The sequence below is a fragment of the Symphalangus syndactylus genome, chromosome 22, assembly GCF_028878055.3.
Source record: "Symphalangus syndactylus isolate Jambi chromosome 22, NHGRI_mSymSyn1-v2.1_pri, whole genome shotgun sequence".
NCBI classification, from domain to species: domain Eukaryota; kingdom Metazoa; phylum Chordata; class Mammalia; order Primates; family Hylobatidae; genus Symphalangus; species Symphalangus syndactylus.
In genome coordinates, this window is record NC_072444.2 from 9,188,088 (window position 1) to 9,215,741 (window position 27,654).

The 27,654-nt window shown below is 48.4% G+C and overlaps 2 protein-coding genes and 4 non-coding genes across 11 annotated transcripts; 5 read left to right on the plus strand and 1 right to left on the minus strand.

The window, feature by feature from the left end:
• Window positions 1-178: 178 nt before the first annotated feature.
• On the plus strand, window positions 179-3,673 carry LOC129472047 (putative uncharacterized protein SNHG12). Its single transcript, XM_055261401.2, is given in 6 exon segments — window positions 179-318; window positions 1,253-1,336; window positions 1,901-1,970; window positions 2,350-2,384; window positions 2,386-2,402; window positions 3,534-3,673. Coding segments are annotated over 5 exon segments (261 nt in total). The 5' UTR covers window positions 179-318; window positions 1,253-1,322; the 3' UTR covers window positions 3,659-3,673.
• LOC129472761 (small nucleolar RNA SNORA16B/SNORA16A family) lies at window positions 845-979 on the plus strand. Its single transcript, XR_008654043.1, has one exon. It is a non-coding gene; the product is annotated as a small nucleolar RNA SNORA16B/SNORA16A family (small nucleolar RNA).
• LOC129472763 (small nucleolar RNA SNORA44) lies at window positions 1,384-1,515 on the plus strand. The gene has a single exon (XR_008654045.1). It is a non-coding gene; the product is annotated as a small nucleolar RNA SNORA44 (small nucleolar RNA).
• LOC129472764 (small nucleolar RNA SNORA61) lies at window positions 1,997-2,126 on the plus strand. Its single transcript, XR_008654046.1, has one exon. It is a non-coding gene; the product is annotated as a small nucleolar RNA SNORA61 (small nucleolar RNA).
• On the plus strand, window positions 3,388-3,461 carry LOC129472775 (small nucleolar RNA SNORD99). The gene has a single exon (XR_008654057.1). It is a non-coding gene; the product is annotated as a small nucleolar RNA SNORD99 (small nucleolar RNA).
• Window positions 3,666-27,654, minus strand: TRNAU1AP (tRNA selenocysteine 1 associated protein 1). Of its 6 annotated transcripts, none has more exons than XM_055261375.2 (9): window positions 27,497-27,654; window positions 26,903-27,000; window positions 21,731-21,830; window positions 21,083-21,135; window positions 17,800-17,931; window positions 14,740-14,859; window positions 10,234-10,396; window positions 9,665-9,698; window positions 3,666-4,696 (listed from the first exon to the last, which is right to left on the minus strand). In XM_055261375.2, the coding sequence occupies exons 1-9, from the start codon at window positions 27,521-27,523 to the stop codon at window positions 4,560-4,562; spliced, it is 864 nt and encodes a 287-aa protein (XP_055117350.1). In that variant the 5' UTR covers window positions 27,524-27,654; the 3' UTR covers window positions 3,666-4,559. The 6 variants fall into 6 exon arrangements, with proteins under 6 accessions (XP_055117350.1, XP_063487594.1, XP_055117351.1 ...); XM_063631524.1 differs by having other exon boundaries at window positions 27,431-27,544; XM_055261376.1 differs by lacking the exon at window positions 14,740-14,859 and having other exon boundaries at window positions 27,497-27,596.

A 27,654-nucleotide genomic window follows, 5' to 3' on the forward strand; every position in this document is an offset into this window, starting at 1 on the left:
CGCGAGGGGCGGCCTATATAAGCTCTTGCTCTCGGCTTCAGCGTCCTTTCTCCCCGCCGCAGCGCTGCTGTTGTCTTGGTAGCTGCAGACCTCTGCCTGCTTTCCTGCGGGCCGTTCCCTGCTAGTCGTTGCTGCCGGCCCGCACTCGCCGAGTTTTTCTCCCACGGCCTCGAGATGGTGTGTACGTGGCACGGAGGAGCCGGGCCTTGCCACCCGGTGGGCCCGAGCTCCGGAAGGCCCCCTCGGCAGTGAGAGGGGCGGGGGCCGCGCGCTCTTCTCTCGCTTCGGCCTGCGCAACGCTGCGCTCTGGGCTGACAGGTGAGTGTTGCCCGCAGGCGGCCGGGTTTACGGAAGGGGTGGGGGTTTGGGAACCGGTCTTCCGGGGGACGCGGGGAAGAAGCCCTGGGCCTGAAGTGTCTTAATTTGGGGGAGGCCGCATGCCGGTGTCAGGATGGCTTCCAGTTGAATCTGTGACAGTTACCAGCTAGGTGATTTTGGGACTGGTGACTACGCGCGAGGCCTCTGGAGGTCGCCCTGGTCGACACGGTTTTCAGAAGGACGAGTTTTAGGCATTCAGACCCTTGCGTGCATCCCAGCTTGTTGCTTTCAGCCTCGCTAAGTGACTAAGCGACCCTCAGCAAGTAACTTAATCGGTCTAAACCTCTTGTAATAGGCGGATAAAACGGTCCCATCAAGATCGAGAAAAAGCACACCAGATATTGGCACAGCGTGGGCGGTGGGGCCTACAGGATGACTTAGTCTACAGAGATCCCGGCGTACTTAAGCAGGTAGTAATGATAGACAGGTGAGGCTTTAGGCGGCCGCCCGGGAATCTAAATTGCCCCTTGGCCCTTATCGAAGCTACAGCTGCTTCCGCATAGCTGCTGTGGTCAAAAAGGAGCCCAGAGTGACAGTTTTCCTTGACGGTCGCCGTTCTGTTTGTTGTAACTGATCTGCAACATTTTGGGAAAATACAGTTCCATTGTACCTGCCATCTTTCAGCTGTAGCCAGAGACCTTTATCAAAATGGGCTTGTTTCCACAGAACAGCAGGACAGTTGGGGGTTTGCATGTACAGTTAACCAGCATAAGACTCGTACTGGGAAAATCCAGCTGGGATGTGACACAGCTTAACTGATAGCTTAAGGCATCAGTATTGGGACCAAAGGCTGGTCAGATTTGTATCATTCTGAGGACCAAATGATGGGAACAATAAAATTGTTCATGAGAGTTTTTCTCATTTTGCTGTCCAGATGCAGACTCTTAAGATGACAGGTGATTCTTCTGGTGATCGAGGACTCCCGGGGTCATGACAGTGATGAAATGCAGGGGACCTGGTAGGTTTCTTTTGGAGACTGACTGGGGGCTGCCTGGTGGGACAGAATAGCATGTTTCCAAGGGCTGTGGCTGGTCATAGCCACGGGATCTCCAACTGCATGCAAGAGCAACCTGGAAAGACTTTGACAGCACAGGTCAGTACCATACCTGCAAGCTGCCACTCGGCTTTCCTATAATGTTTCAGGACCAGGGCTGGAAGCCTTCCATGTGTCAACTTCCAGTGTAGATGGGTGTATTTTTTTTTTTTTTTTTTTTTTTTTTGAGACGGAGTCTTGCTCTGTCACCCAGGCTGGAGTGCAGTGGCATGATCTTGGCTCACGGCAACCTCTGCCTCCCGGGTTCAAGCGACTCTCCTGCCTCATCCTCCCGAGTAGCTGGGATTACAGGTGCCTGCCATCACACCCAGTTAATTGTATTTTTAGTAGAGATGGTTTTCACCATGTTGGCTAGATTGAACTCCCGACCTCTGGTGGCCCGCCTCTCCTCCCAAAGTGCTGGGATTACAGGCATGAGCCACCGCTCCTGGCCAGTTTAGTTTTCACACTAAGCTTTTTGTTCTGCAGGTTGCCCCCAAGTTTCCTGGCAGTGTGTGATACTGAGGAGGTGAGCTTGTTTCTGGAGCTGTGCTTTAAGGTAAAGCTGATGTGGAACACAGCTTAATCCTCCTGATCCCTTTCCCATCGGATCTGAACACTGGTCTTGGTGGTCGTAAAAGGAGGAAAAGTAATAGTGAAGCTGGCCTAAATGTTGTCATCTGGTATATGGCATGTGGGCTAGTTTCAGACAGGTTCAGAGATGGTTGGATCTCTGAAATTGTAAAATGAAGTATAATCTTAGGCTAAGGGAAGGATGTGTGTGAAGCTCTGGAGGTTGGTATAGTAATAGCTGACCTATTACTGCATTTGGGAGGGATCTGTCATAGCTTCCTTGCCTCTTAATTAAGGGTGGTGTTTTTTTCTTTTTGTCATAGCTTCCTTGCCTCTTAATTAAGGGTGGTGTTTTTTTCTTTTAGATTCATGTTACATGTAAAGCTGTCCTCATTTGTGGCTGGACCTATGGAGTTGGGTAAGTTAGTGACTACCCAAAGCTTTGTCACAGCTTGGAGTGTAGCTGCAGGTAGTGCTCACTATCGGGGATCCTGTCCTAAGTAGTCAACCTAATAGAATTATAAGGTTGCTTAGGTCTGTGTCAAAGTTACAGCTTTTTTTTTTTTTTTTTTGAGGCAGGGTCTTTCTCTCACCCAGGCTGGAGTGCAGTGGTGCAGTCTTGGCTCACTGCCTCCCAGGTTCAAGTGATTCTCCTGCCTCAGCCCCTTGAGTAGCTGGGACTATAATAATGCACCACTATGTCTGGCTAATTTTTGTATTTTTACTAGAGACAGGGTTTCACCACGTTGCCCAGGGCAGTCTTGAACTCCTGACCCCAAGTGATCTGCCTGCCTTGGCCTACCAAAGTGCTGGGATCACAGGCATGAACCACTGTGCCGGGCCAGAAAATCTTAGCATCTTAGCAACATTTACATTTGGCCTTCCTCGTGTGCCCTGTTAGCTGTTCATTACCAGAGGGCAAAGATGGTTAGAACATGATTTGCCCACCTTAAAATGCATTGAAGAGGCCGGGCACGGTGGCTCACGCCTGTAATCCCAGCACTTTGGGAGGCCGAGGCGGGTGGATCACGAGGTCAGGAAATCGAGACCATCCTGGCTAACATGGTGAAACCCTGTCTCTACTAAAAAAAAATACAAAAAATTAGCCGGGCATGGTGGCATATGCCTGTAATCCCACCTACTCGGGAGGCTGAGCTTGCAGTGAGCCGAGATGCACCACTGCACTCCAGCCTGGGCGACAGAGCGAGACTCCGTCTCAAAAAAAAAAAATGCATTGAAGGCACCATGGGCCACAAGGCCTGGTAGCCACAAATGTTCAGTGGTGGGTGGAGCTCATGATGCATTCTTTGGTAGGACTTCAACGTCTTTCAGCGTCAGGGATAGTTGGGAGTGGGGTAGAAACAAGGGGTTCCACGTAGCACACACTGTATTTATTTAGAATGACTGGTCCAGGATGAAACCTAATCTGAGTGGACATCCATGGATGAGAAATGCGGATATGGGACTGAGACCAGCTCCTAGGAAAATGCCTGGGTGGAGGAAATCTGGGAATTACTAACAAACACAATGGCTTACACTTCTTTTGCAGGACAATCTCTATGGGAAGCAGAAGGCAAGACCCCAGTCATTTTAGGTAGAAACAACAGCATGCTAATGCCAAAAATTATGCAATGTGCTACTGAACTTCAGAGGCGATCAACAGAAGAAGAATAAAGACTAATACAAGTATATTTGTGTTTGTATTTTTTTGTAGAGACCAATCTGGTCTCTTCCGAGCTCAAGCAATCTACCTTCCAAAGTGAGCCACCATGCCCCGCCCTTGAAGAGATCTTTCTTTTTGGAGATTTTTTATGATCTAGGATGAATGCTTTGCCTCAAGCAGTAAGCCCCAACACGTGACGAGGTTGGACAGTTTCCCCATTTACTTGGGAAACACAGAAGTGAGCAGTATAAAAGTTCACGTGGAGGTCTGCTTTGGCTTTGAGCTATCTATCTTCCTTAATCCTTTCTGAGCTGCCTTCTCCCATATCCAGTGATCCAGGCCTTGTATATGCAGATGCTGCAACTCATGAAAATAGGCGAAACCCATTATTAGAGCAAGTACTAATTCTTAGGCCAACTGGCCTGTTCCATCACACCCCACCACATTCTGCCTCCTGGGGCCTGCTCCTCCCACACCTGCTAGAGTGCCCTTTCTACCTAGCTGCCAGACTTGCACCAAGCTAGGACTCAAATATGGCAGGTACTACAAATACTCGACAGAACCACATACCTACCTGTCAACCGAGAAACCTTGAACTCAGGCTTTAGCGTGTGAATTATCCCAAGCTGCTCATCCCAGTTTTGGGTAATCCCAAACTGTCCTATGTCCAGGAGTGGATAACTACCTGGACAAAGGATTCCTGTAAAGGAAACCAATTTGAACCTTGTTTAAAAGTTGTTCCCTTGGTCTTCAAACGGCTAGAAGAATGCAGCAGTATTGTAGAAACATTCATGATCTCCAGAAACAGTCATTAAAATCTTACAAATCATATTTCCAAAAAGGTTTCATAATTTTAAAAAGGAGTCTCTCATCTCCCTCACATCGTGCAGACTGGCTTGCCCTTTGGCCTGGCTACATCATGGCAGGGATCTCTGAAGACACTGTGTCCAGGGGCTGCCAGTGACAGTCCATCAGAGCATCATACAGCTCCTCGCTCTGTTCCATGAACTCCTTGTTGGCCTCAGTCACATCCAGCTGTGGCATGGGGTCTGGAAAACAAGCAAGGATGGGGTCAGGGAAGTCTAGGGACAGCTGCCAAGGGACCTGGTTCAGTTCCCTTCTCCCAGAACTCTGTTCTATGGTAAGGTCCCTATCCTGCCAGTTTCTTCTTTTAGGAAGTGAAACCACTGCCTTGCAGGGTTCTGGGGAAGATGAAAATAGGATAATGTTATCTAGAGAATGGAAAAATGGCAGCTGTTAGCCTGCATCTACTGAAAGCTACACCTGTGTCTCTAGCCATCATGTATCCTAGATTTTTTGGTATGGTCCTCACTTCAGATTTGGGTTTAGAAGGTCTGATCGAAGTTATTAAGCCCACAGCATCATCTCAAGAACTGACAGTAAGTGCCTAGTGGAACAACTACAGTCAAATATAGGAGCTGAAAGGCCAAGTCCTGTGTGTGTGTGTGTGTGTGTGTATGTACTTTAGAGAAAGGGTCTTGCTCTGTCACACAGGCTGGAGTACAGTGGCACACTTACAGCTCACAGCAGCCTTGAACTCTTAGGTTAAAGTGATCCTCCCACCTTAGCCTCCCAAAGTACTGAGATTACAGGCATGCGCCACTGTGCCTGGTGGTAAAATACTACTAAAATTTTTTTTTTGCACAGTGGCTCATGCCCATAATCCCAGCACTTTGGCAGGTCAAAGCGGGCAGATCACCAGAGGTCGGGAGTTCAAGACTAGCCTGACCAACATGGAGAAATTCCATCTCTACTAAAAACACAAAATGAACCGGGCATGGTGGCACATGCCTATAATCCCAGCTACTCAGGAGGCAGAGGCAGGAGAATTGCTTGAACCCAGTTGGCGGAGGTTGCGGTAAGCCGAGATGGCAACAGTGTATTCCAGTCTGGGCAACAAGATCAAAACTCCGTCTCATCCGGGGCGCGGTGGCTCACGCCTGTAATCCCAGCACTTTGGGAGGCCAAGGCAGGCGGATCACAAGGTCAAGAGATCGAGACCATCCTGGCCAACATGGTGAAACCCTGCCTCTACTAAAAATAGAAAAATTAGCTGGGTGTGGTGGCAGGCACCTGTAGTCCCAGATACTTGGGAGGCTGAGGCAAGAGAATTGCTTGAACCCAGGAGGCGGAGGTTGCAGTGAGCTAAGATCGCGCCATTGCACTCCAGCCTGGGCAACAAGAGTGAGACACCGTCTCAAAAAAAAAAAAAAAATTTTAAGATTTAAGCTCCAAGCATTTATAGAGGCTCCAGACAGAAACTGTAAGAAGGCAGACCATGTCCCGCCTGGTGACTACACTCAGTGCAGGTAACAGTTTACAGAACAGATCAGTGAAGGGCTTAGTCAAGGGCAGGCATTTGTGTGTGGCTCAAGATGATGGGTACACAAACAATAAAGCATTCTGCCTCACTCTGAAGACAGCCTATTGAAGCCAAGGAGGAGATGAAGAAGGGTAACAATCCAGTCTGTGCCCTCCTGACTGGGCAGTTATTAGGTTCAATGGGAGTCTTTAATAATGCAGTGGTAGAGCATAAAGTCCAGGGAGAGACTGGACTGCAGGGATTCTAAGACCGACTCCACCTCCTGCTATTATGTTGCACTTTGCAACTATGTTGGGCTTTTTGTTTTTGTATTTTTGGGGGGATGCAGGGTTGCTCTGTCACCCAGGCAAGTGCAGCCTTGTAAACACTGCGCACTGCAGTCTCAACCTCTCAACTCCTGGGGCTCAAGGAATCCTGCTACCTCAGCCTCCTGAATAGCTGGGACTACAGGGGTGCCACCATGCCAGGTAATTTTTTTGTACTTTTTGTAGAGATGGGGTCTCACTATGTTGACCAGGCTGGTCTCAAACTCTGGGGCTCAAGAGATCCTCCCACCTCAGCTTCCCAAAACTATGTTGATCTTGAGTAAGAACTAACTTCTTTATGTCAGCTTTCTAGTCTACAAGATCAGGATAACTGTGGTATTTACCTCTAGATTGTTCTGAAGATTAAATGACTTAATATATGTAAAGTACTCAGAACAGTGCCTTGCACATAAAGCCTCAATAACTATTAGCTACTATTACTGATAACTGTTTTTGCCTCAGTATTCTTTTCTGTCTAATGGGAACTGGAATGGCACGTATCCATCCTGATAGCTGAGAGGTAGCAGTGCATGGCATAAAATACACTGGCTGTACAGGCCAGGCATGGTGGCTCACGCCTGTAATCCCAGCACTTTGGGAGGCCGAAGCGGGTGGATCACTTGAGGTCAGGAGTTCAAGACCAGCCTGACCAACATGGTGAAACCTTGTCTCTACTAAAAATACAAAATTAGCTGGGCCTGGTGGCACATGCCTATAATCCCAGCTACTTGGGAGGCTGAGGCAGGAGAATTGCTTGAACCCAGGAGGCAGAGGTTGCAGTGAGCTGAGATCGTGCCATTGCACTCCAGCCTGGGCAACAAGAACAAAACTCCACCTCAAAAAAAAAAAAAAAAAAAATTGGGCCTGGTGCAGTGGTTCACACCTGTAATCCCAGCATTGGGAGACAGAGGCGGGCAGATCATGAGGTCAAAAGATCGAGACCATCCTGGCCAACATGGTGAACCCCATCTTTACTAAAAATACAAAAATTAGCTGGGCGTGGTGGCGGGCGCCTGTAGTCCCAGCTATTCAGGAGGATAAAGCAGGGGAATCGCTTGAACCTGTGAGGTGGAGGCTACAGTGGGTCGAGATCGTGCCACTGCACTCAGCCTGGTGACAGAGCAAGACTCTATCTCAAGAAAAAGAAAGAAAGAAAAAAAAAGGGATGAAAAAGAGAAAAAGAGACTGGAAAATTCTAAGGACTTATCTACGGATATTGTAATGAGGCTAATTATCTCTAGAAAGAATGCGATGTCTCCCAGGGGGACAACTAGAGACTTGGGTATAGAAAGCCCGGACTGGCCGGGCGCGGTGGCTCACGCCTGTAATCCCAGCACTGTGGGAGGCCGAGGCGGGCGGATCACGAGGTCAGGAGATCGAGACCATCCCGGCTAACACGGTGAAACCCCGTCTCTACTAAAAATACAAAAAATTAGCCGGGCGAGGTGGCGGGCGCCTGTAGTCCCAGCTACTCGGAGAGGCTGAGGCAGGAGAATGGCGTGAACCCGGGAGGCGGAGCTTGCAGTGAGCCGAGATCGCACCACTGCACTCCAGCCTGGGTGAAAGAGCGAGACTCCGTCTCAAAAAAAAAAAAAAAAAAGAAGAAAGCCCGGACTGTCCTGACTTTGCCCCACACCGTGTGACCCTCAGCAGATCACTTGGGCTTTCCGGGCCACTAGTTCCCCATCTGTGAAGTGGAGCTCCTATGTCCTTCCCAGCCCACCCCACAAGGTCACTACGGTTGGCATCACATGAGAGGACACAAGAAAGTGCTTTAAAATGTTATGAACTAGTCTGTTCATGCCCTAAAAGGGATCTGTTTCCTTTAACGAACATTTTCTTGACAGAAAACATTTTCCCTATGACTTTCTCTTGAAGAAGAATTCTCAAAATAGATTTCAAACTTTGAGTCTTTTTGTACCTCAAAAAAAGTTTTGGCCAGGTGCAGTGGCTCATGCCTATAATGCCAGCACTTTGGAAGGCCGAGGTGGGCAGATCACTTGAACCTAGGAGTTCAAGACCAGCCTGGGCAACATGGTGAAACCCTGCCTCTACAAAAAAAAATAGAAAAAAATAGCCAGGTATGGTGGGGCACAACTGTAGTCATAGCTCACTGAAGCCTCAACCTCCTGGGTTCAAGCAATCCTCCTGCCTCAGCCTCCCCCAAGCAGCTAGAACTACAGGCCACCATGCTTGGCTTTCAGTTTTACTTTCCTTTTTCTTCTGTGAAATTCAGTGAAAACTATAAATACTTGGCCGGGCACAGTGGCTCATGCCTGTAATCAAAGCACTTTGGGAGGCTGAGGCGGGAGGATCACCTGAGGTCAGGAGTTCGAGACCAGCCTGACCAACATGCTGAAACCCCGTCTCTACTAAAAATACGAAAATTAGCTGAGCGTGTTGGTGCCTGCCTATAATCCCAGCTACTCAGGAGGCTGAGGCAGGAGAATCACTTGCACCCAGGAGGCGGAGGTTGCAGTGAGCTGAGATTACGCCACTGCATTCCAGCCTGGGTGACACAGCAAGACTCTGTCTCAAAAAAAAAAAAGAAAGAAAAAATTAATAATGGCTATTACTATGTTGTCGGATATGGGGTGATTTTCAGTTTCATTATACTTTACTGTATTTTCCAAATTTTCCATCCTAACGATGACTTAAAAATCAGGAAAATATGTCATTTAAAATATACTGAAAAACAGGAAAAAAATAAAAGGAATAAAAAATGAGTTTTACAAACAGTCAAACAAATAAAAGGTAACAGTATTATCGGCCAGGCACAGTGGCTCATGCCTGTAATCCCAGCACTTTGGGAGGCTGAGGCGGGTGGATCACCTAAGGCTGAGAGTTTGAGACCAGCCTGGGCAACATGGAGAAACCCTGGCTCTACTAAAAATACAAAAAAATTAGCTGAGCATGGTGGTGCATGCCCGTAATCCCAGCTACTCGGGAGGCTGAGGCAGGAGAAATTGCTTGAACCTGGGAGGTGGAGGTTGTGGTGAACTGAGGTCGTGCCACTGCACTCCAGCCTGGGCAACAAGAGTGAAACTCTATCTCAAAAAAAAAAAAAAAAAAAAAGGGTAACCGTATTATCATTAGAGGCCCACATACCAGGATAGAATGCCACATGTCAAGGGGGTGATGGGCTCCCCTGGAGCTGCCTGTCCCAGGCTCTCTGGGATCTACACTCACACCTCTGGGTAACACTCGACACATCGTACCATAATTACACATCTGTCTGGCTCTCTAACCAGAATGTAAGTTCTTCCAGAGCAGAATTTATCTTGTCTTCCCTCTAGCTGAGAGCACAGTGCCAGCCACAGCAGTCACCTGATAATGGCTGACAGAGTAAGGAATGCATGAACTCTTACCTTCCAATGCATCATCTCCAACTTCTTCATATGTCTGCCAAGAGACCAGAGATGTGGGTTAGGGGCATGGTGAAATCCCGGCCCAGGACCACAGTGGCTTACATTTTTTATTTTTTATTTTTTTTGAGATAGAGTCTAGCTCTGTCACCCAGACTAGAGTGCAGTGGCGTGATCTCGGCTCACTGCAACATCCGCATCCCAGTTTCAAGCGATTCTCCTGCCTCAGCCTCCTGAGTAGCTGGGATTATAGGCGCCTGCCACTACGCCCAGCTGATTTTTTGTATTTTCAGTAGAGACAGGGTTTCACCATGTTGGCCAGGCTGGTTTTGAACTCCTGACCTCAGGTGATCCACCTGCCTCGGCCTCTCAAAGTGGTAGGATTACAGGTGTGAGCCACTGTGCCCGACCCACAGTGGCTTATTTTTAACAAGAGGAACTGGACTGCTTCAACTTTCCCTATTTTTTCTGAAGCCCAAGCCCCTGTCCTTACCAATCCCATCCTAGAGAATGACCGGTTTCTGGAGGAGAAACACAACCCAAGGGGACCAGTCTTGCCAGGCCATGGTTACCTGCATGGTGCTCTGGGTATAGCCATACTGGGGGTAACTGTAGCTGTAGCTGCCTGTGTTCTGGTCATAGCCCCACTGAGCATAGTAGTTCTGGTACTGCTGATAATACTGGTTGTAGCTATAACTGTACATCTGACTGTATTCCACTGGCTTTACACGGCTCCTTAAATGAAGACAGAAACAAAAATAAGTGTAAGCAAACATTTCCATAACACTGCCTATGTGGCCAGAAACTATTTTAAGTGCTTTATACCAATTAACTTTTTTTTTTCCTTGAGACAGAGTCTTGCTCTGTTGCCCAGGCTGAAGTACAGGGGTGCGATCTCGGCTCACTGCAACCTCCGCCTCCTGGGTTCAAGCGATTCTCCTGCCTCAGCTTCCTAAGTAGCTGGGACTACAGGTGTGTGCCACCACCCTGGCTAATTTTTTGTATTTTCAGTAGAGACAGGGTTTCACCATGTTAGTCAGGCTGGTCTCGATCTCCTCACCTCGTGATCACGAGATCGAGACCAGCCTGACCTCGTGATCCACCTGCCTCAGCCTCCCAAAGTGCTGGGAGCCCAGCCACCAATTAACTCTTTTAATCCTGAAAACAACCATATGCAATAAGTATATCATTATTCCTATTTTACAGATAAGGAAACTGAGGAACAGAGAGGTTAAGTAATTTGTCCAAAGTCACACAGCTAATATGCGAGTATGGCTCCAGAGACCATGCTTTTAATACAGGAGGTTTTAATGGATAGGTGTGTCTCCTTAACAAACTATGTCAGGACTGGCAAAAGGATATCCTGTTTTAAAAAAAAAAAAAAAAAAAAAGGGCTGGGTGCGGTGGCTCACACCTGTAATCCCAACACTTTGGGAGGTGGAGGCAGGTGGGTCACCTGAGGTGAGGAGTTCCAAGACCAGCCTGGACAACATGGTGAAACCCCATCTCTACTAAAAATACAAAAAATTAGCTGGGTGGGATGGCGCGCCTGTAATCCCAGCTGCTTGTGAGGCTGAGGCAGGAGAATTGCTTGAACCTGGGAGACAGAGGTTGCAATGAGCCTAGATTGTGCCACTGGACTCCAGTCTGGGCAATAAAAGTGAAACTCTGTTTCAAAAAAAAAAAAAAAAAAAAAAGAAAAGAAACGAAACGAAATTAGCCGGGCGCGGTGGCAGGCGCCTGTAGTCCCAGCTACTTGGGAGGCTGAGGCAGGAGAATGGCGTGAACCTGGGAGGCGGAGCTTGCAGTGAGCTGAGTCGGGCCACTGCACTCCAGCCTGGGCGACAGAGCAAGACTCCGTCTCAAAAAAAAAAAAAAAAAAAAAAAAAAAAAAAAAAAAAAAAAAAAGAAACGAAACGATGGACAGACGTGGTAGCTCACGCCTATAATCCCAGCCACTTGGGAGGCTAAGGAAGGAGAATCGCTTGATCCTGGGAGACCCAGCTAATTTTTGTACTTTTAGCAGAGACGGGGTTTCACTGTGTTAGCCAGGATGGTCTTGATCTCCTGCCCTCGTGATCCGCCCGTCTCGGCCTCCCAAAGTGCTGGGATTACAGGCACGAGCCACGGCGCCCCGCCTTTTGTTTTCGTTGTTTTTTTGAGACAGAGTCTCGCTCTGTCACCCAGGCTGGAGTGCAGTGGCGCGATCTCGGCTCACTGCAACCTCTGCCTCCCGGGTTCATGCCATTCTCCTGCTTCAGTCTCCCGAGTAGCTGGGACTATAGGCGCCCACCACCACGGCTGGCTAATTTTTTTTTTTTTTTTTTTTTTTTGAGACGGAGTCTCGCTCTGCCGCCCAGGCTGGAGTGCAGTGGCGCGATCTCGGCTCACTGTAAGCTCCGCCTCCCGGGTTCACGCCATTCTCCTGCCTCAGCCTCTCCGAGTAGCTGGGACTACAGGCGCCCGCCACCACGCCCGGCTAATTTTTTTTTGTATTTTTTTAGTAGAGACGGAGTTTCACCGTGGTCTCGATCTCCTGACCTTGTGATTCACCCGCCTCGGCCTCCCAAAGTGCTGGGATTACAAGCGTGAGCCACCGCGCCCGGCCAAATTTTTTTTTTTTTTGTATTTTTAGTAGAGACGGGGTTTCACCATGTTAGCCAGGATGGTCTCAATCTCCTGACCTCGTGATCCACCCGCCTCAGCCTCCCAAAGTGCTGGGATTACAGGCGTGAGCCACTGCGCCCGGCCTATTTTGTTTTTTAAGAGACAGGGTCTCACTCTGTTGCCTGGGCTGGAGTGCAGTGGAGTGATCATAGCTCATTGTAACCTTGAACTCCTAGGCTCAATCAATTCTCCCACTTCAGCCACCAGAGCAGCTGGGACTAGAGGAGCACACCAAGCCCAGCTAATTTAATGTTTTTATATAATACTTTACAACAAATAATATTTTTGGGGGAAGTCACTAAGCCTGATCTTCAATGTATTAAACACAGTTAAACCACAAAGAACCCCTAAATCATTGGTTTCAAAAACATGGCCATTTGGCCGGGCGCAGTGGCTCACACCTGTAATCCCAGCACTTTGAGAGGCCAAGGCAGGCAGATCACCTGAGCTCAGAAGTTCAAGACCAGCCTGGTCAACACGTGAAACCCTGTCTCTACTAAAAATACAAAAATTAGCTGGGCTTGGTGGCACACGCCTGTAGTCCCAGCTACTCGGGAGGCTGAGGCAGGAGAATCGCTTGAACCCGGGAGGTGGAAGCTGAAGTGAGTCAAGATCACGCCACTGCACTCCAGCATGGGCAACAGAGCAAGACTCCATCTCAAAAAAATAAATAAATAGGCCGGGCGCGGTGGCTCACGCTTGTAATCCCAGCACTTTGGGAGGCCGAGGCGGGCGGATCACGAGGTCAGGAGATCGAGACCACGGTGAAACCCCGTCTCTACTAAAAACACAAAAAATTAGCCGGGCGCGGTGGCGGGCGCCTGTAGTCCCAGCTACTCGGAGAGGCTGAGGCGGGAGAATGGCGTGAACCCGGGAGGCGGAGCTTGCAGTGAGCCGAGATTGCGCCACTGCACTCTAGCCTGGGCGACAGAGCGAGACTCCGTCTCAAAAAAAAAAAATAAAAAAAATAAAAAAATAAAAAAATAAATAAATAAATAAATAATTCAACTACTCTTAGGGTAGAGTTTAGTTCAGCGTTTCTCAGCCCTGGATCTATTGACATGGAGGGGTGGGAGCCTGTCCTATGAATTGCAGGATGTTGAACAGTATCCTTGGCCGATACCCACTAGGTGCCATTAGTATATCCTTGGTTGTGATAACCAAAAATGTCTCCAGATGCTGTAAATGTCCCCTGGGAGGCAAAATCACTCCAGCTGAAAATCATTAATTTGGCTAAAGGATAAAAGATCTGGCCAGGAACAATGGCTTACGCCTGCAATCCCAACACTTTTGTAGGCCAAGGTGGGCAGATTGCTTGAGCCCAGGAATTCGAGACCAGCCTGGGCAACAAAGCAAGACCCTATCTCTACAAAAAATACAGAAATTTGCCAAGCATGGTGGTGTGCACCTGTAGTACCAGCTAATCAGAAGGCTGAGATGGGAGGATCCCCTGAGCCTGGGGAGGTCGGGGCTGCAGTGAGCCATCATCTCCAGCCTGGGTGACTTGGAGACCCTGTCTCAGGGAAAAACAAACAAACAAAAAATCCTATTCAGAGAAAAGTTTGGAGTTGTAAGGGAAGATTTTCTACCTAGCATGACAGGTATAATAGTGAAGTATATAATGTTCTGTAGAGTGTCTGGAATATTTTTCTTTTTTATTTGAGACATAGTCTTGCTCTGTCGTCCAGGCCAGAGTGCCCTGACGCCATCTCGGCTCACTGCAACCTCCACTACCCAGGTTCAAGCGATTCTCCTGCCTCAGCCTCCCGAGTTCTTGGGACTACAGGCATGCACCACCATGACCGGCTAATTTTTGTATTTTTAGTAGAGATGAGGTTTTGCCATGTTAGCCAGGCTGGTCTCGAACTCCCGACCTCAGGTGATCCGCCCACCTCAGCCTCCCAAAGTCCTGGGGTTACAGGCGTGAGCCACTGTGCCTGGCCAAGTGTCTGGAATACTAATTCTTATCCATTCCCACAGCATGGAACACTCACAGGAGGGTTGTAGTTTCATTAATATAAATAAGGCTAAAACTGGAAGTAATTTTTTCTGTTTGTTCAAATCTTATTAATTCTATGAATAAGTTCCCAACAGTGGGACTACTGGGCAAAGAACAGGGACATCAGGTATGGACAGCCAAACAGCTTTTCCAGTGCTGTCACCAGTCATGTCTGAATGCATCAGCCTTTCCAAATCATACTCTATCCCCAGCTGTAAGTTTCTGCAGGAGTGGGGCTAGTTCAACTCCAGCACCCATGGCCCGGCCAACAGCAGGCATTCAGTACTTGTGACTTGAATTGGATCCCCCTTCAGCCTCCCATCCAGCGTATGGATGCCCTGATTCTCAGCAAACAAAAGAGGAGTGTCTGGCGGGGAGTCTAGAGTCTCTCTACCTTCCCTGCAGGACTCACGCTTTCGGGATTGCCACGCTCAGCCGCACAGGCTTAGACCCCAGTCCCACTGCTCCCTGGCACTCCGTCAGGGCTCGCTTCTGTTCCAGTTCATCTGTGAATTTCACAAAACCATAACCCCTGCATGAAAAAAATATACAATTTAGATCACAAATGTGATGAAACTCTAAGAATGGACACATGAAAAAGAAGTAAGGATAAGAAGGTGGGCAGGAATGTAGAAAGGAAAAGAGGCTGAGAAGAGAGAGAGAGAGAATCCATTAAACTAGAGGAAGAGGCCGGGCGCGGTGGCTCACACTTGTAATCCCAGCACTTTGGGAGGCCGAGGCGGATGGATCACGAGGTCAGGAGATCGAGACCATCCTGGCTAACACAGTGAAACCTCGTCTCAACTAAAAATACAAAAAATTAGCAGGGTGTGGTGGCACATGCCTGTAATCCCAGCTACTTGGGAGGCTGAGGCAGGAGAATGGCGTGAACCCAGGAGGCGGAGCTTGCAGTGAGCTGAGATTGCGCCACTGCACTCCAGCCTGGGCGACAGAGCAAGACTCTGTCTCAAAAAAATAAAAATAAAAAAAAAAATAGGCCAGGCGTGGTGGCTCACGCTTGTAATCCCAGCACTTTGGGAGGCCGAGGCGGGCGGATCACGAGGTCAGGAGATCGAGACCATGGTGAAACCCCATCTCTACTAAAAAAATACAAAAGATTAGCCGGGCGTGGTGGCGGGCGCCTGTAGTCCCAGCTACTCAGAGAGGCTGAGGCAGGAGAATGGCGTGAACCCGGGAGGCGGAGCTTGCAGTGAGCTGAGATTGCGCCACTGCACTCCAGCCTGGGCGACAGAGCGAGACTCCGTCTCAAGAAAAAATAAATAAATAAATAAATAAATAAACTAGAGGAAGAAAGGAGAGTCCCATCAACAGGTGTCCACATAGTGTCAAGATCCAAGTACAGACGATTCTAAGATCTGCAGGAATTCCCACATTCAGTTCACCATCCTCCTCGACACCGTCACCCCTGGGGAACATTCCCAAATAGGAGCTTCCCCGACACCCTGCTGGAAAGTAACTAATAGAAGAAAATTCAGCAAATATTTACAGCCTGCCCTGTATGGCAGGCACTGCGCAACGCACAGGATGCAGCAGTCACAGAAAGACAACGTTCCTGCTCTCCTGAGCTCAAAGTCTAGCAGGGGGATAAATTAATGCAAGCTAACGTTTAATGAATATTTATTTCCCTAGCACTGTGCTGAGCATTTCCTTTTCTTTTTTGAGATGGAGTCTCACTCTTCTTGCCCAGGCTGGAGTGCAATGGTGTGATCTCGGCTCACTGCAACCTCTGCTTTCTGGGTTCAAGCAATTCTCCTGCCTCAGCCTCCCTAGTAGCTGGGGTTACAGGTGCCTGCCACCAAACACAGCTAATTTTTTTTTATTTTTTTTTTTTGAGACGGAGTCTCACTCTATTGCCCAGGCTGGAGTGCAGTGGCACATCTCAGCTCACTGCAAGCTCCGCCTCCCATGTTCACGCCATTCTCCTGCCTCAGCCTCCAGAGTAGCTGGGATTACAGGCACCCGCCATGACGCCCAGCTGATTTTTTGTATTTTTTCAGTAGAGACGGGGTTTCATCATGTTAGCCAGGATGGTCTCGATCTTCTGACCTCGTGATCCGCCTGCCTCGGCCTCCCAAAGTGCTGGGATTACAAGCATGAGCCACCACGCCTGGCCTGTATTTTTTTTAAAGTAGAGACAGGGTTTCACTATGTTGGCCAGGCTGGTCTTGAACTCCTGACCTCAGGTGATCCGCCCGCCTCTGTCTCCGGAAGTGTTGGGATTACAGGCGTGAGCCACCGCACCCAGCCTGTGCTGAGCATTTTCTCAGGGTGATCTCATCAAACTGTCTAATAATTCCATGAAGGTGGTATCCACATTTACTGAAGAGGTAACCAGTTTAGTGAGATTTAACAACATGCCCAAAGTCATGGCAGAAGCATAATTCAAAGCCACACCTGTTGCACTCTCAAAGCCTGAGCATATAACTACTATACTGACCAAGAATGAGCCTTTCTTGAGGTTCTTCGATTTCCATTTTTCTCTTTTTTTTTTTTTTGAGACGGAATCTCGCTCTGTTACCCAGGCTGGAGCACAGTTGCGTGATCTCAGCTCACTGCAACCTCTGCCTCCCGGATTCAAGCAATTCTGCCTCAGCCTCCCAAGTAGCTGGGACTACAGGCACGTGCCACCATGCCCGGCTAACTTTTGTAATTTTTTAGTAGAGACGGGGTTTTGCCACGTTAGCTAGGCTGGTTTCAAACTCCTGACCTCAGGTGATCCATCCACCTCAGCCTTCTAAAGTGCTGGGATTACAGGCGTGAGCCACCACGCCAGGCCAACTTTTTTTTTTTTTTTTTTTTTATGGAGACAGTCTCGCTCTGTCGCCCAGGCTGGAGTGCAGTGACACAATCTTGGCTCATTGCAACCTCCACCTTCCAGGTTCAAGCAATTATCCTACCTCAGCCTCCCAAGTAGCTGGGACTACAGGTGCACACCACCACACCTGGCTCATTTTTGGTATTTTAATAGAGACTGCATTTCACCGTGTTGGCTAGGCTGGTCTCAAACTCCTAAGCTCACGCAATCCACCCACCTCGGCCTCTCAAAGTGTTAGGATTACAGGCATGAGACACCACGCCCAGCCTGAAGTGGAACACTTCTAACTACACTGAAAGGCTCAGTAACAATAACAAGCAAAACAGCAAACACTTATAAAGCATTTCAAATGTGACTTACTTATATTATATCCTTTAATCCTTACATCAACCCTGCAAGCAGCTATTATTAATCAGCTCCATTTTACAGATGGGGCTGTACGGGTCACGGAGCCTCAATTCTACAATACTGGCATTCTCCCTCACTTGTATTGGAGCTGGGATTTGAACTAGGCAGTTTGGCTCCAGAGCTCGTGGTCTTAACTGCCATGCTGCAGGGCCTTTCTAAAACACCTCCACTCAGGAGAGAAACGCTGAAACTAACACAGTGAAGCATCAGTAACAAGTAAGGCCTTACTTAGACACGCCTGTCTGGTCCAAAACCACTTTGCCTCCCCGACAGGAGGGGTAGACTTTGACGAAGAATTCATACAGCATGCCATCATCCACGTCCGGGGTCAGGTCCCCCACAAAGAGGGAATACTCAGGGCTAAGGAGAGAGAACAAGAAGATTCAGAGGCAAAGACCAAAACCTCTGCTCTGAGGAGCTCTTTTGCATATTCGAGGTAAACCTCTCCCAGGCCCCTTAAGGAACACATTTGATGGGTCTACTTAACCAGCCCCTACTTTGTTTCATTAGAGCAGTCCTGGCAGAAGAGTTATGGAAATAGTCCCTGCCCCATATCCCTCACCCACTCCACAGAGCTTGTCTGACGTCAAGTATTACATGAGTGCAGATGTGTGGATGGGGTCGGAAGTGCACCTCTAAGGCACTCAAAAGATAAAACTGCATAATAATGCATTCTGCATTCCTTGTATATTTTAAACATAAACGTTAAAAGACAGAAAAACAAAAGAACTAGATCTTATCTTCTAAGGACATAAAGCCTAGCGAAAATTAAATCCTCAATCTTTTTTTTTTTGAGATGGAGTTTTGCTCTGTTGCCCAGGCTGGAGTGCAGTGGTGCGATCTGGGGTCTTCTGTCTCCCAGGTTCAAGTGATTCTCACATCTTCGCCTGCCGAGCAGCTGGGATAACAGGTGGCCACCACCACGCCCGGCTAATCTTTTGTATTTTTAGCAGAGACGGGGTTTCGCCAAGTTGGCCATGCTGGTCTCAAATTCCTGACCTCAAATGATCCACCTGCCTCAGCCTCCCAAAGTGCTGGGATTACAGGTGTGAGCTACCATACCCAACCTCTTAAACCACTGCGAGCTTGTGGGTGATACAAATCAGGCCAAAATTTACCAACTACTGTTATAGGAGGTCAATTCTATTCAAAAAATAAACGAACATAAAAACCTTTGTTATTTTTTTTTTTTTCTTTTTGTTGATATGGAATCTCATTCTGTCACCCAGGCTGGAGTGCAGTGGTGTGATCTCGGCTCACTGCAACCTCTGCCTCCTGGGTTTAAGCGATTCTCTTGCCTCAGCCACCCAAGTAGCTGGGACTACAGGCACATGCCACTACGCCCAGCTAATTTCTTTTTTTTTTTTTTTTTTGCGATGGAGTCTCGCTCTGTCCCCCAGGCTGGAGTGAAGTGGCGCAATCTCACCTCACTGCAACCTCTGCTTCTAGGGTTCAAGCGATTCTCCTGCCTCAGCCTCCCGAGTAGCTGGGATTACAGGTGCCCGCCACTACGCCCAACTAATTTTTTGTATTTTTAGCAGAGACGGGGTTTCACCACGTTGGCCAGGCTGATCTCGAACTCCCGACCTCAGGTGATCCACCCGCCTCGACCTCCCAAAGTGCTGGGATTACAGGCGTGAGCCACCGCACCCGGCCTACCTTTGTTATTATCTTATTTCAAGTATGATACATATTCCTTGCACAATAAGAATACACAAGGCCGGGCGCAGTGGCTCACGCCTGTAATCCCAGCACTTTGGGAGACCGAGGCAGATGGATCACATGGTCAAGAGTTCAAAACCAGCCTGACCAAGATGGTGAAACCCCATCTCTACTAAAAATATAAAAATTAGCTGGGCGCATTGGCAGGTGCCTGTAATCCCAGTTACTCGGCAGGCTGAGGCAGGAGAATTGCTTGAACCCAGGCGGCAAAGATTGCAGTGAGCCAAGATCATGCCACTGCACTCCAGCTTGGGCAACAGAGTCAGATTCCATCTTAAAAAAAAAAAAAAAAAGAATACACAAAAGCACAGCCCAGGCACAATGGCTCACGCCTGTAATCCCAGCACTTCGGGAGGCTGAGGTGGGTGGATCATCAGGAGATCGAGACCATCCTGGCTAACACGGTGAAACCCCGTCTCTACTAAAAATACAAAAAATTTAGCCGGGTGTGGTGGCGGGCACCTGTAGTCCCAGCTACTCGGGAGGGTGAGGCAGGAGAACAGTGTCAACCTGGGAGGCTGAGCTTGCAGTGAGCCGAGATTGTGCCACTGCACTCCAGCCTGGGCAACAGAGTGAGACTCCGTCTCCAAAAAAATAAAAAAGAATACACAAAAGTGCAAAGAAAAATAAAATTGCTATAACCCAACCATTTGAAGACAATCACAATAAATGCTTTGATATGTATACTTCTGTCTTCTTTTCTTATGGCTTTTCTTCTAAAAATACGATCCATCGTATTTTGTTTCTAGTATTTTTTTTCACTTTCAACATATTGCCAACATCTTGATATGTCAGTATACTGCAACATGACTTGTTAGTGGATACACCGCATCCTAACTAATGACCATAATTTAATCACTTCCCTACTATTAGGTTATTTGGGTTTTCCCCAACTTTAGCTATTATACACAATACTTCAATGAATCCATCTGAGGCTAATCTTTGCACACGTCCATGAATAAATACTGAAAAGTAGAATTATAGGGTTAATGCATATAAATGTTTTTTAAGCTTTTGGTACACCGTTTTAATGCTTTCAAATGGCAACCTGAAATTCCAATCAATTTATGTTGCTGTAACAGGTCAATTCATTGGGTTTCTTTTTTAAGACAGGGTCTCACTCTGTTGCCCAGGCTGGAGTGCAGTGGCACAATCACGGCTCACAGTAGCCTTGATCATTGTAGCCCTCCCTGGGCTCAGGTGAGCCTCCTGCCTCAACCTCCTGAGTAGCTGGGACTACAGGCGCCTGACACCACGCCCAGCTAATTTTTTGTATTTTTAGTAGAGATGGGGTTTCACCATGTTAGCCAGGATGATCTTGATCTCCTGACCTTGTGATCCGCCCACCTTGGCCTCCCAAAGTGCTGGGATTACAGGTGTGAGCCACCGCACCCGGCCATTTTTGTATTTTTTGTAGATACGGGGTTTTTCCACGTTGCCCAGGCTATTCTTGAACTCCTACGCTCAGGCAATCTGCCTGTTTCGGCCTCCCAAAGTGCTGGGATTACAAGCGTAAGCCACTGCACCTGGCTAACAAGGCAATTCTTATTGAATGAAACTTCAATACTGTGAGGAGTAGGAGGGTAGGAAGCCAGGGGCAGGGACCAAATACAGAAAAGCCAGGGTCTTGCATGAAGCACACCAGGAAGGTCCACCAGCAAGGCAGGGAGAAGGGCGTCGTCCTTCAGGAGGGGACCAAGTGCAGCCACACCGGCTCCCCTCCTCCTATATGGCAGTGACGGGCACAGTGACACATCTTATGTCTGTCTAGACATGATTTTGTACCTACCTGTTATCTGGTTGTTTCCCATAAGTGGCATAGTTCAGTTTAAAACGTTTCGCCTGGAAGTTTAAAAACAAACAAACTAAAACAGAGAAAGGTGTTTCAAGAGTTGAACAATATTTGAAAAAAACTGAAATAAATTACCTTGGCCAAAACATCTCCCCCTCTCTAAGCCTCAGCTTTTTCTCCTGTATAAAATGAGGGGGTTGCACGGATGACCGCTAAGGGCACTGCCAGCTCCATGGTTCTATGAGCCCAGGTGTGCCAGCTGGTGCAGCTGTAAGCTAAGTAACTGTGGGAAGAGCAGAATGCAACTCTCTTGAAATGTGTCCTTGCTGCTGCCAGCCTATTCTAGTTTCCCAATCAGGCAAGAGGTCTAGAGTTTCAAGTCTTCGGTTATGGGAGGCAGCGATGCAGAATGGAAAGGCATGAATTTGGGAGGCAGCCAATCTTCAGTCTGAATTCTGGCTCTGCCATTGACTGCCTGTGTTGCCTTGGGCAAGTTATTTCAATTCCCTGAGCTTCAGTTTCCTGGGCCTACTGTAAAGGGTTGTTACAGGATTAAATAAAATAAGTATACAGTAGGGATTCAATAGATGGTAGTAAGCAATGACAATAATAATGGCAACATCATCATTATCTAAATGTCCTTACAGGTGTGGCTCCTGGAAGGGGTTTCCCATTAATTTTATGCAAACACTTCTCAGCTGTGGCCAAATCTGCGAATTCTACAAAGCAGTAGCCAGCTGGGATCCTGGAAAAAAAGCAAATAGAGAAAGAAAATGGTTCAAGATAAAACGGCTCAAGATGAGGCCAGGCGCGATGGCTCACGCCTATAATCCCAACAGTTTGGGAGGCCAAGGCAGGCGGATCACTGAAGGTCAGGAGACCAGCCTGGTCAACATGCTGAAACACCATCTCTACTAAAAATACAAAAATTGGCTTGGCATGGTGGCGCACACCTGTAGTCCCAGCTTACTCAGGAGGCTGAGGCAGGAGAATTGCTGTAACCCAGGAGGTGGAGGTTGCAGTGAGCCAAGATCATGCCACACTGCTCCAGCCTGAGCAACAGGCTGGTTTGAGACTGTTTAAAAAAAAAAAAAGAGCTCAAGATGAGTCTTGGCCTTGAAGGGAGAAAGAAATGTTTTTCTAATCTGAGTCAACACTGTTTTTGTTCCCTGCCATACCCCAGCTCAGACCTAATTTACAAACCTGAATATAAGGATTGCCCATCTGGGCCAGTCCAAGATTCGTTTATCTGTATTTATTTATTTATGAGATGGATATCATCTCGATCTCAGCTCACTATAACCTCTGCCTCTCAGGTTCAAGCAATTATCCTGCCTCAGCCTCATGAATACTTGGAATTACAGGTACCCACCACCATGCCTGGCTAATTTTTGTATTTTTAGTAGAGATGGGATTTTGCCATGTTGGCCAGGCTGATCTTGAACTGCTAACCTCAGGAGATCCACCCACTTCAGCCTCCCAAAGTTCCGGGATTACAGGCATGAGCCAAGGCACCTGGCCCCAGACTCATTTAGTAAACATTCATTTATGCATTTTATCATGTGTGAATACTCTTGCCAAAATTGCATTATGCAATCCCATCAAGCCTTTAGATCTAATAACCAGTTCCAGGAAATTTTAGGGATAGACTGCAAAACACTACAAGTAAACAAATGAATGCAGAATGTATGATCTGTTTTTTTTTTCTGAGACCGAGTTTTGCTCTTGTTGCCCAGGCTGGAGTGCAATGACGCAATCTTGGCTCACTGCAACCTCCACCTCCTGGGTTCAAGCGATTCTCCTGCCTCCACCTCCCAGATTCAAGTGATTCTCCTGCCTCAGCCTCCCAAGTAGGTGGAATTACAGGCATGCGCCACCATGCCCAGCTAATTTTGTATTTTTAGTAGAGATGGGGTTTCTGCATGTTGGTCAGGCTGGTCCTGAACTCTCGACCTCAGGTGATCTGCCCCCCTTGGCCTCTCAAAGTGCTGGGATTACAGGCATGAGCTACTGCACCTGGCCTCAGAATATAGGCTCTTATAAAGACAACTAGTCTTACCTCCTTAAAAAGTTAAATAGCATGAGGAAAGAAAGAGGTTGGCCTTTATACATTAAAAGAGACTCGTGGCCGGGCACGGTGGCTCACGCTTGTAATCCCAGCACTTTGGGAGGCCGAGGCGGGCGGATCACGAGGTCAGGAGATCGAGACCACGGTGAAACCCCGTCTCTACTCAAAATACAAAAAAAAAAAAAATAGCCGGGCGTGGTGGCGGGCGCCTGTAGTCCCAGCTACTCGGAGAGGCTGAGGCAGGAGAATGGCATGAACCCGGGAGGCAGAGCTTGCAGTGAGCCGAGATTGCGCCACTGCACTCCAGCCTGGGCGACAGAGCGAGACTCCGTCTCAAAAAAAATAAAAATAAAATAAAAAATAAAAATAAAATAAAAGAGACTCAAAAAATTAGCCAGGCATGGTGTCGGGCGCCTGTAGTCCTAGCTACTCGGGAGGCTGAGGCAGGAGAATCGCTTGAACCCGGGAGGTGGAGGCTGCAGTGAGCCGAGATCACGCCACTGCACTCCAGCCTGGGCAACAGAGCAAGACTCTGTCTCAAAAAAAATAAATAAATAAAATAAATAAAAGAGACTCAGAAGAACTAAATGCAATACAGGTTCCTGGATTGAATTATAATTCACTAATAAATGAAAAACTATCAATATTTTGGGGACAATTATAAAAATTTAAATGTAGACCTGCTATGATATGGTATTAGAGAATCACTGATAATTTTGTTAGTGTGATATAAGCATTGTGGTTACGTAAGAAAATGTCCAGTCTCGCCAGGCACGGTGGCTCACGCCTGTAGTCCTAGCACTTTGAGAGGCCGAGGCGGGCAGATCACGAGGCCAGGAGATCGAGACCATCCTGACTAACATGGTGAAACCCCGTCTCTACTAAAAATACAAAAAATTAGGCGGGCGTGGTGGCGGGCACCTTCTGGCTTGAACCCGGGAGGCGGAGCTTGCAGTGAGCCGAGATCGTGCCACTGCACACCAGCCTGTGCCACGGAGCAAGACTCCGTCTCAAAAAAAAAAATTAAAAAAAAGGAGAAAGGTTACAGAATGAATTTTCATACCAGTAGCTGATTATCTGGGGTTTTCTGCTTAGAAGAGCAAGAAGAGAAATATTTAGGTGGGCATAATCTACCAGTCAGAAAAATATTTTCCTAGGTAATGGGGTTCTGAATACACAAAGTATCTTTCAAATGTCTCATCTCTATTTTTAAACCATTTGATGTTTTAGCAAGCCACATGTAGCAGAGTACCGAGAAAAGACTAGCTGCTTGGTGAATGGCGTGAACCCAGGAGGCGGAGCTTGCAGTGAGCCAAGATCGCGCCACTGCACTCCAGCCTGGGTAGTGACAGAGAGAGACTCCGTCTCAAAAAAAAAAAAAAAAAAAAAAAAAGGGCCGGGCGCGGTGGCTCACGCTTGTTTGTAATCCCAGCACTTGGGAGGCCGAGGCGGGCGGATCACGAGGTCAGGAGATCGAGACCACGGTGAAACCCCGTCTCTACTAAAAATACAAAAAATTAGCCGGGCGTGGTGGCGGGCGCCTGTAGTCCCAGCTACTCGGAGAGGCTGAGGCAGGAGAATGGCGTGAACCCGGGAGGCAGAGCTTGCGGTGAGCCGAGATCGCGACACTGCACTCCAGCCTGGGCGACAGAGCGAGACTCCGTCTCAAAAAAAAGAAAAAAAAAAAAAAAGAGTGGCTGCTCGATAAACACTGACAAATTGATAATTCCCTAAGGAAAACTAAGACCTCAAAGAGAAAGAAGAAAATGCAGGCAATAGAGCACCATTATCTGAAAATACTGTGCATTTGGTTGTCTTTACTTATTTATTGTCTCATTCCGCACTAGAATGTAGTAAACTCCATGAGCAGGGGCTACATCTGGATTATTTCAGCCAGGAATCTAGAACAGTAGAACACAGTAGTATCTCCACAGATAACTTTTTTCTTTTTTCAGGTGGAGTTTCGCTCTTATTGCCCAGGCTGGAATGCAATGGCGGATCTCGGCTCACTACAACCTCTGCCTCCCAAGTTCAAGCGATTCTCCTGCCTCAGCCTCCCAGGTAGCTGGGATTACAGGCATGCACCACCACGCCCGGCTAATTTTTGTATTTTTAGTAGAGACAGGGTTTCTCCATGTTGGTCAGGCTGGTCTCGAACTCCTGACCTCAGGTGATCTGCCCTTCTCGCCTCCCAAAGTGCTGGGATTACAGGCGTGAGGCACCGCACCCAGCCTCCACAATTTTTTAAATGAATGGCATAAGAGTTAAGGACCGGCCGGGCGCGGTGGCTCACGCTTGTAATCCCAGCACTTTGGGAGGCCGAGGCGGGCGGATCATGAGGTCAGGAGATCGAGACCATGGTGAAACCTCATCTCTACTAAAAATACAAAAAAATTAGCCGGGCGTGGTGGCGGGCGCCTGTAGTCCCAGCTACTTGGAGAGGCTGAGGCAGGAGAATGGCGTGAACCCGGGAGGCGGAGCTTGCAGTGAGCCGAGATCCCGCCACTGCACTTCAGCCTGGGCGACAGAGCGAGACTCCGTCTCAAAAAAAAAAAAAAAAAAAAGAGTTAAGGACCCTCATGAGCTTTCAGGATAGACTCGAATTCAAGTCCTGCCTTGTTATTTATTATAACTCTTCTTTTTTTTTTTTTTGAGATGGAGTCTCAGTCTGTCGCCCAGGCTGGAGTGCAGTGGCGCGATCTCGGCTCACTCCAAGTTCCGCCTCCTGGGTTCACGCCATTCTCCTGCCTCAGCCTCCCAAGTAGCTGGGACTACAAGTGCCCGCCACCATGCCCAGCTAATTATTTTGTATTTTTAGTAGAGATAGGGTTTCACCGTGTTAGCCAGGATGGTCTCGATCTCCTGACCTCGTGATCCGCCTGCCTCGGCCTCCCAAAGTGCTGGGATTACAGGCGTGAGCCACTGCGCCCGGCTATTTATTATAACTCTTCAAGTTATTAAGCCTCTTCATAATACTACTTACCTACCTCAGAGGTTTCTGAGGTTTTAAGGAGATAATGGATGTAAACTGCTTATTACTTAGCAGATCGTAATCTGACTATACTTACTGAGCATATGCTATATGCTATACACTGTCCTAATGATGAATGGGAATTAACTCATTTAATCCTCACCATAACTCTAGGAGGTAGGTGCTGTTATTATTTCCATTTTTATACTCAAAGTGAATGAGACAGAGCAGTTAAGTAACTTACCCAAGTTCATACAGTAGAAATAGCTTTCAAACCCAGTCTCGTTTGAGTCCTGAGGTTTTTTTTGTTTTTTTTTTTGAGACATTGTTTTGCTCTTGTTGTCCAGGCTGGAGTACAGTGGCACAATCTCAGCTCACTGCAACCTCCGCCTCCCGGGTTCAAGCGATTCTCATGCCTCAGCCTCCCGAGTAGCTGGGGTTACAGGTGCCTGCCACCATTCCCGGCTAATTTTTCTATTTTTAGTAGAGATGGGGTTTCACCATGTTGGCCAGGCTGATCTCAGACTCCTGACCTCAGGTGATCCACCCACCTCAGCCTCCCAAAGTGCTGGGATTACAGGCGTGAGTAACCACACCTGGCAAGTCCTATCCTTAAGCTACATGCCATCCTTCCACTCATTAGGACCCCAAAATGTTAGCTGTTATAATTTTACAGTGACTATTACTAGGGGTAGTGAGAAGCCATGACTACGATGTTTACATTCTCGTACCTGACAGCTGCAACGAGATGTATTAAGAGACCTGAGATGAGACTTACCCAGTGAGGCGGTTTCGGATAATTTTGACGCTCATTACGGTCTCCCCCATGGTGGCAAAGGCTCTGGAGATGAAGTTCTCATCCATGTAGGGTTCCAGCTGCGTAAAAACAAGAGCACAGCGGCTCAGGCCGGCTGCCGGGCTTCCCACTCCGAGTTCCAGAGCCCCTCCCGTTCAGCCCAGGGCTGGCTACGCGCCGCTGGGGGAGCGAGGGGAGAGGTTCGCCTCCACTGAGCGGCCTGAAACCGCAGCTCCTTTGGCTCAAGCTTGCCCCCATTTAGGCAGCCTCCCCTTGGACCTAGAAACCCCGCTCCGCCGGTCCCAGAACAGCGCGTCCTTGGATCCCTCCCATTCTATGTCCCCAAAGCACCACGTTTCCCTCCCACGAACCCAGGTGAGGCCCCAGGACCCCTAGCCTCACGGACTCAGCCTCTTCACTCAGATGCTGGAACCCGCTTCTGTGTCACCAAAAAGAACCCCCGTCACACGTCTCCCCTTTTTGGGATCCCAAGTCCCCTCCCATTCAGACCCTGCCTCCCTCGCGAAACCGAGATGCTTCCTTGTCCTCAGACCCCGGACGGCCGCCCTCACTCACGTCGCCCATCCACAGGCTGGCCGCCATACCCGCGCGCCGGGGTGGGGCTTTGCAGGCGGGGCTCTGCGGGCGGGGCTCGAAAGCCCGCGCGGGCGCCAATCCTGGCTGCGGAGACCGCTACGGAGCATGCGCCTCCGACGGCTTCTGCGCAGGCTCCC

Coding starts and splice junctions, on each gene's coding strand:
- TRNAU1AP (XM_063631524.1), bottom strand. CDS start 27,523: ATGGCGGCCAGCCTGTGGATGGGCGACGTGAGTGAGGGCGGCCGTCCG. Junction 27,001..27,430: donor GGTTTCGCGAGGGAGGCAGG/GTCTGAATGGGA, acceptor GTTTTTACGCAG/CTGGAACCCTACATGGATGA. Junction 14,860..17,799: donor GACCAGACAGGCGTGTCTAA/GTAAGGCCTTAC, acceptor TTTTTCATGCAG/GGGTTATGGTTTTGTGAAAT.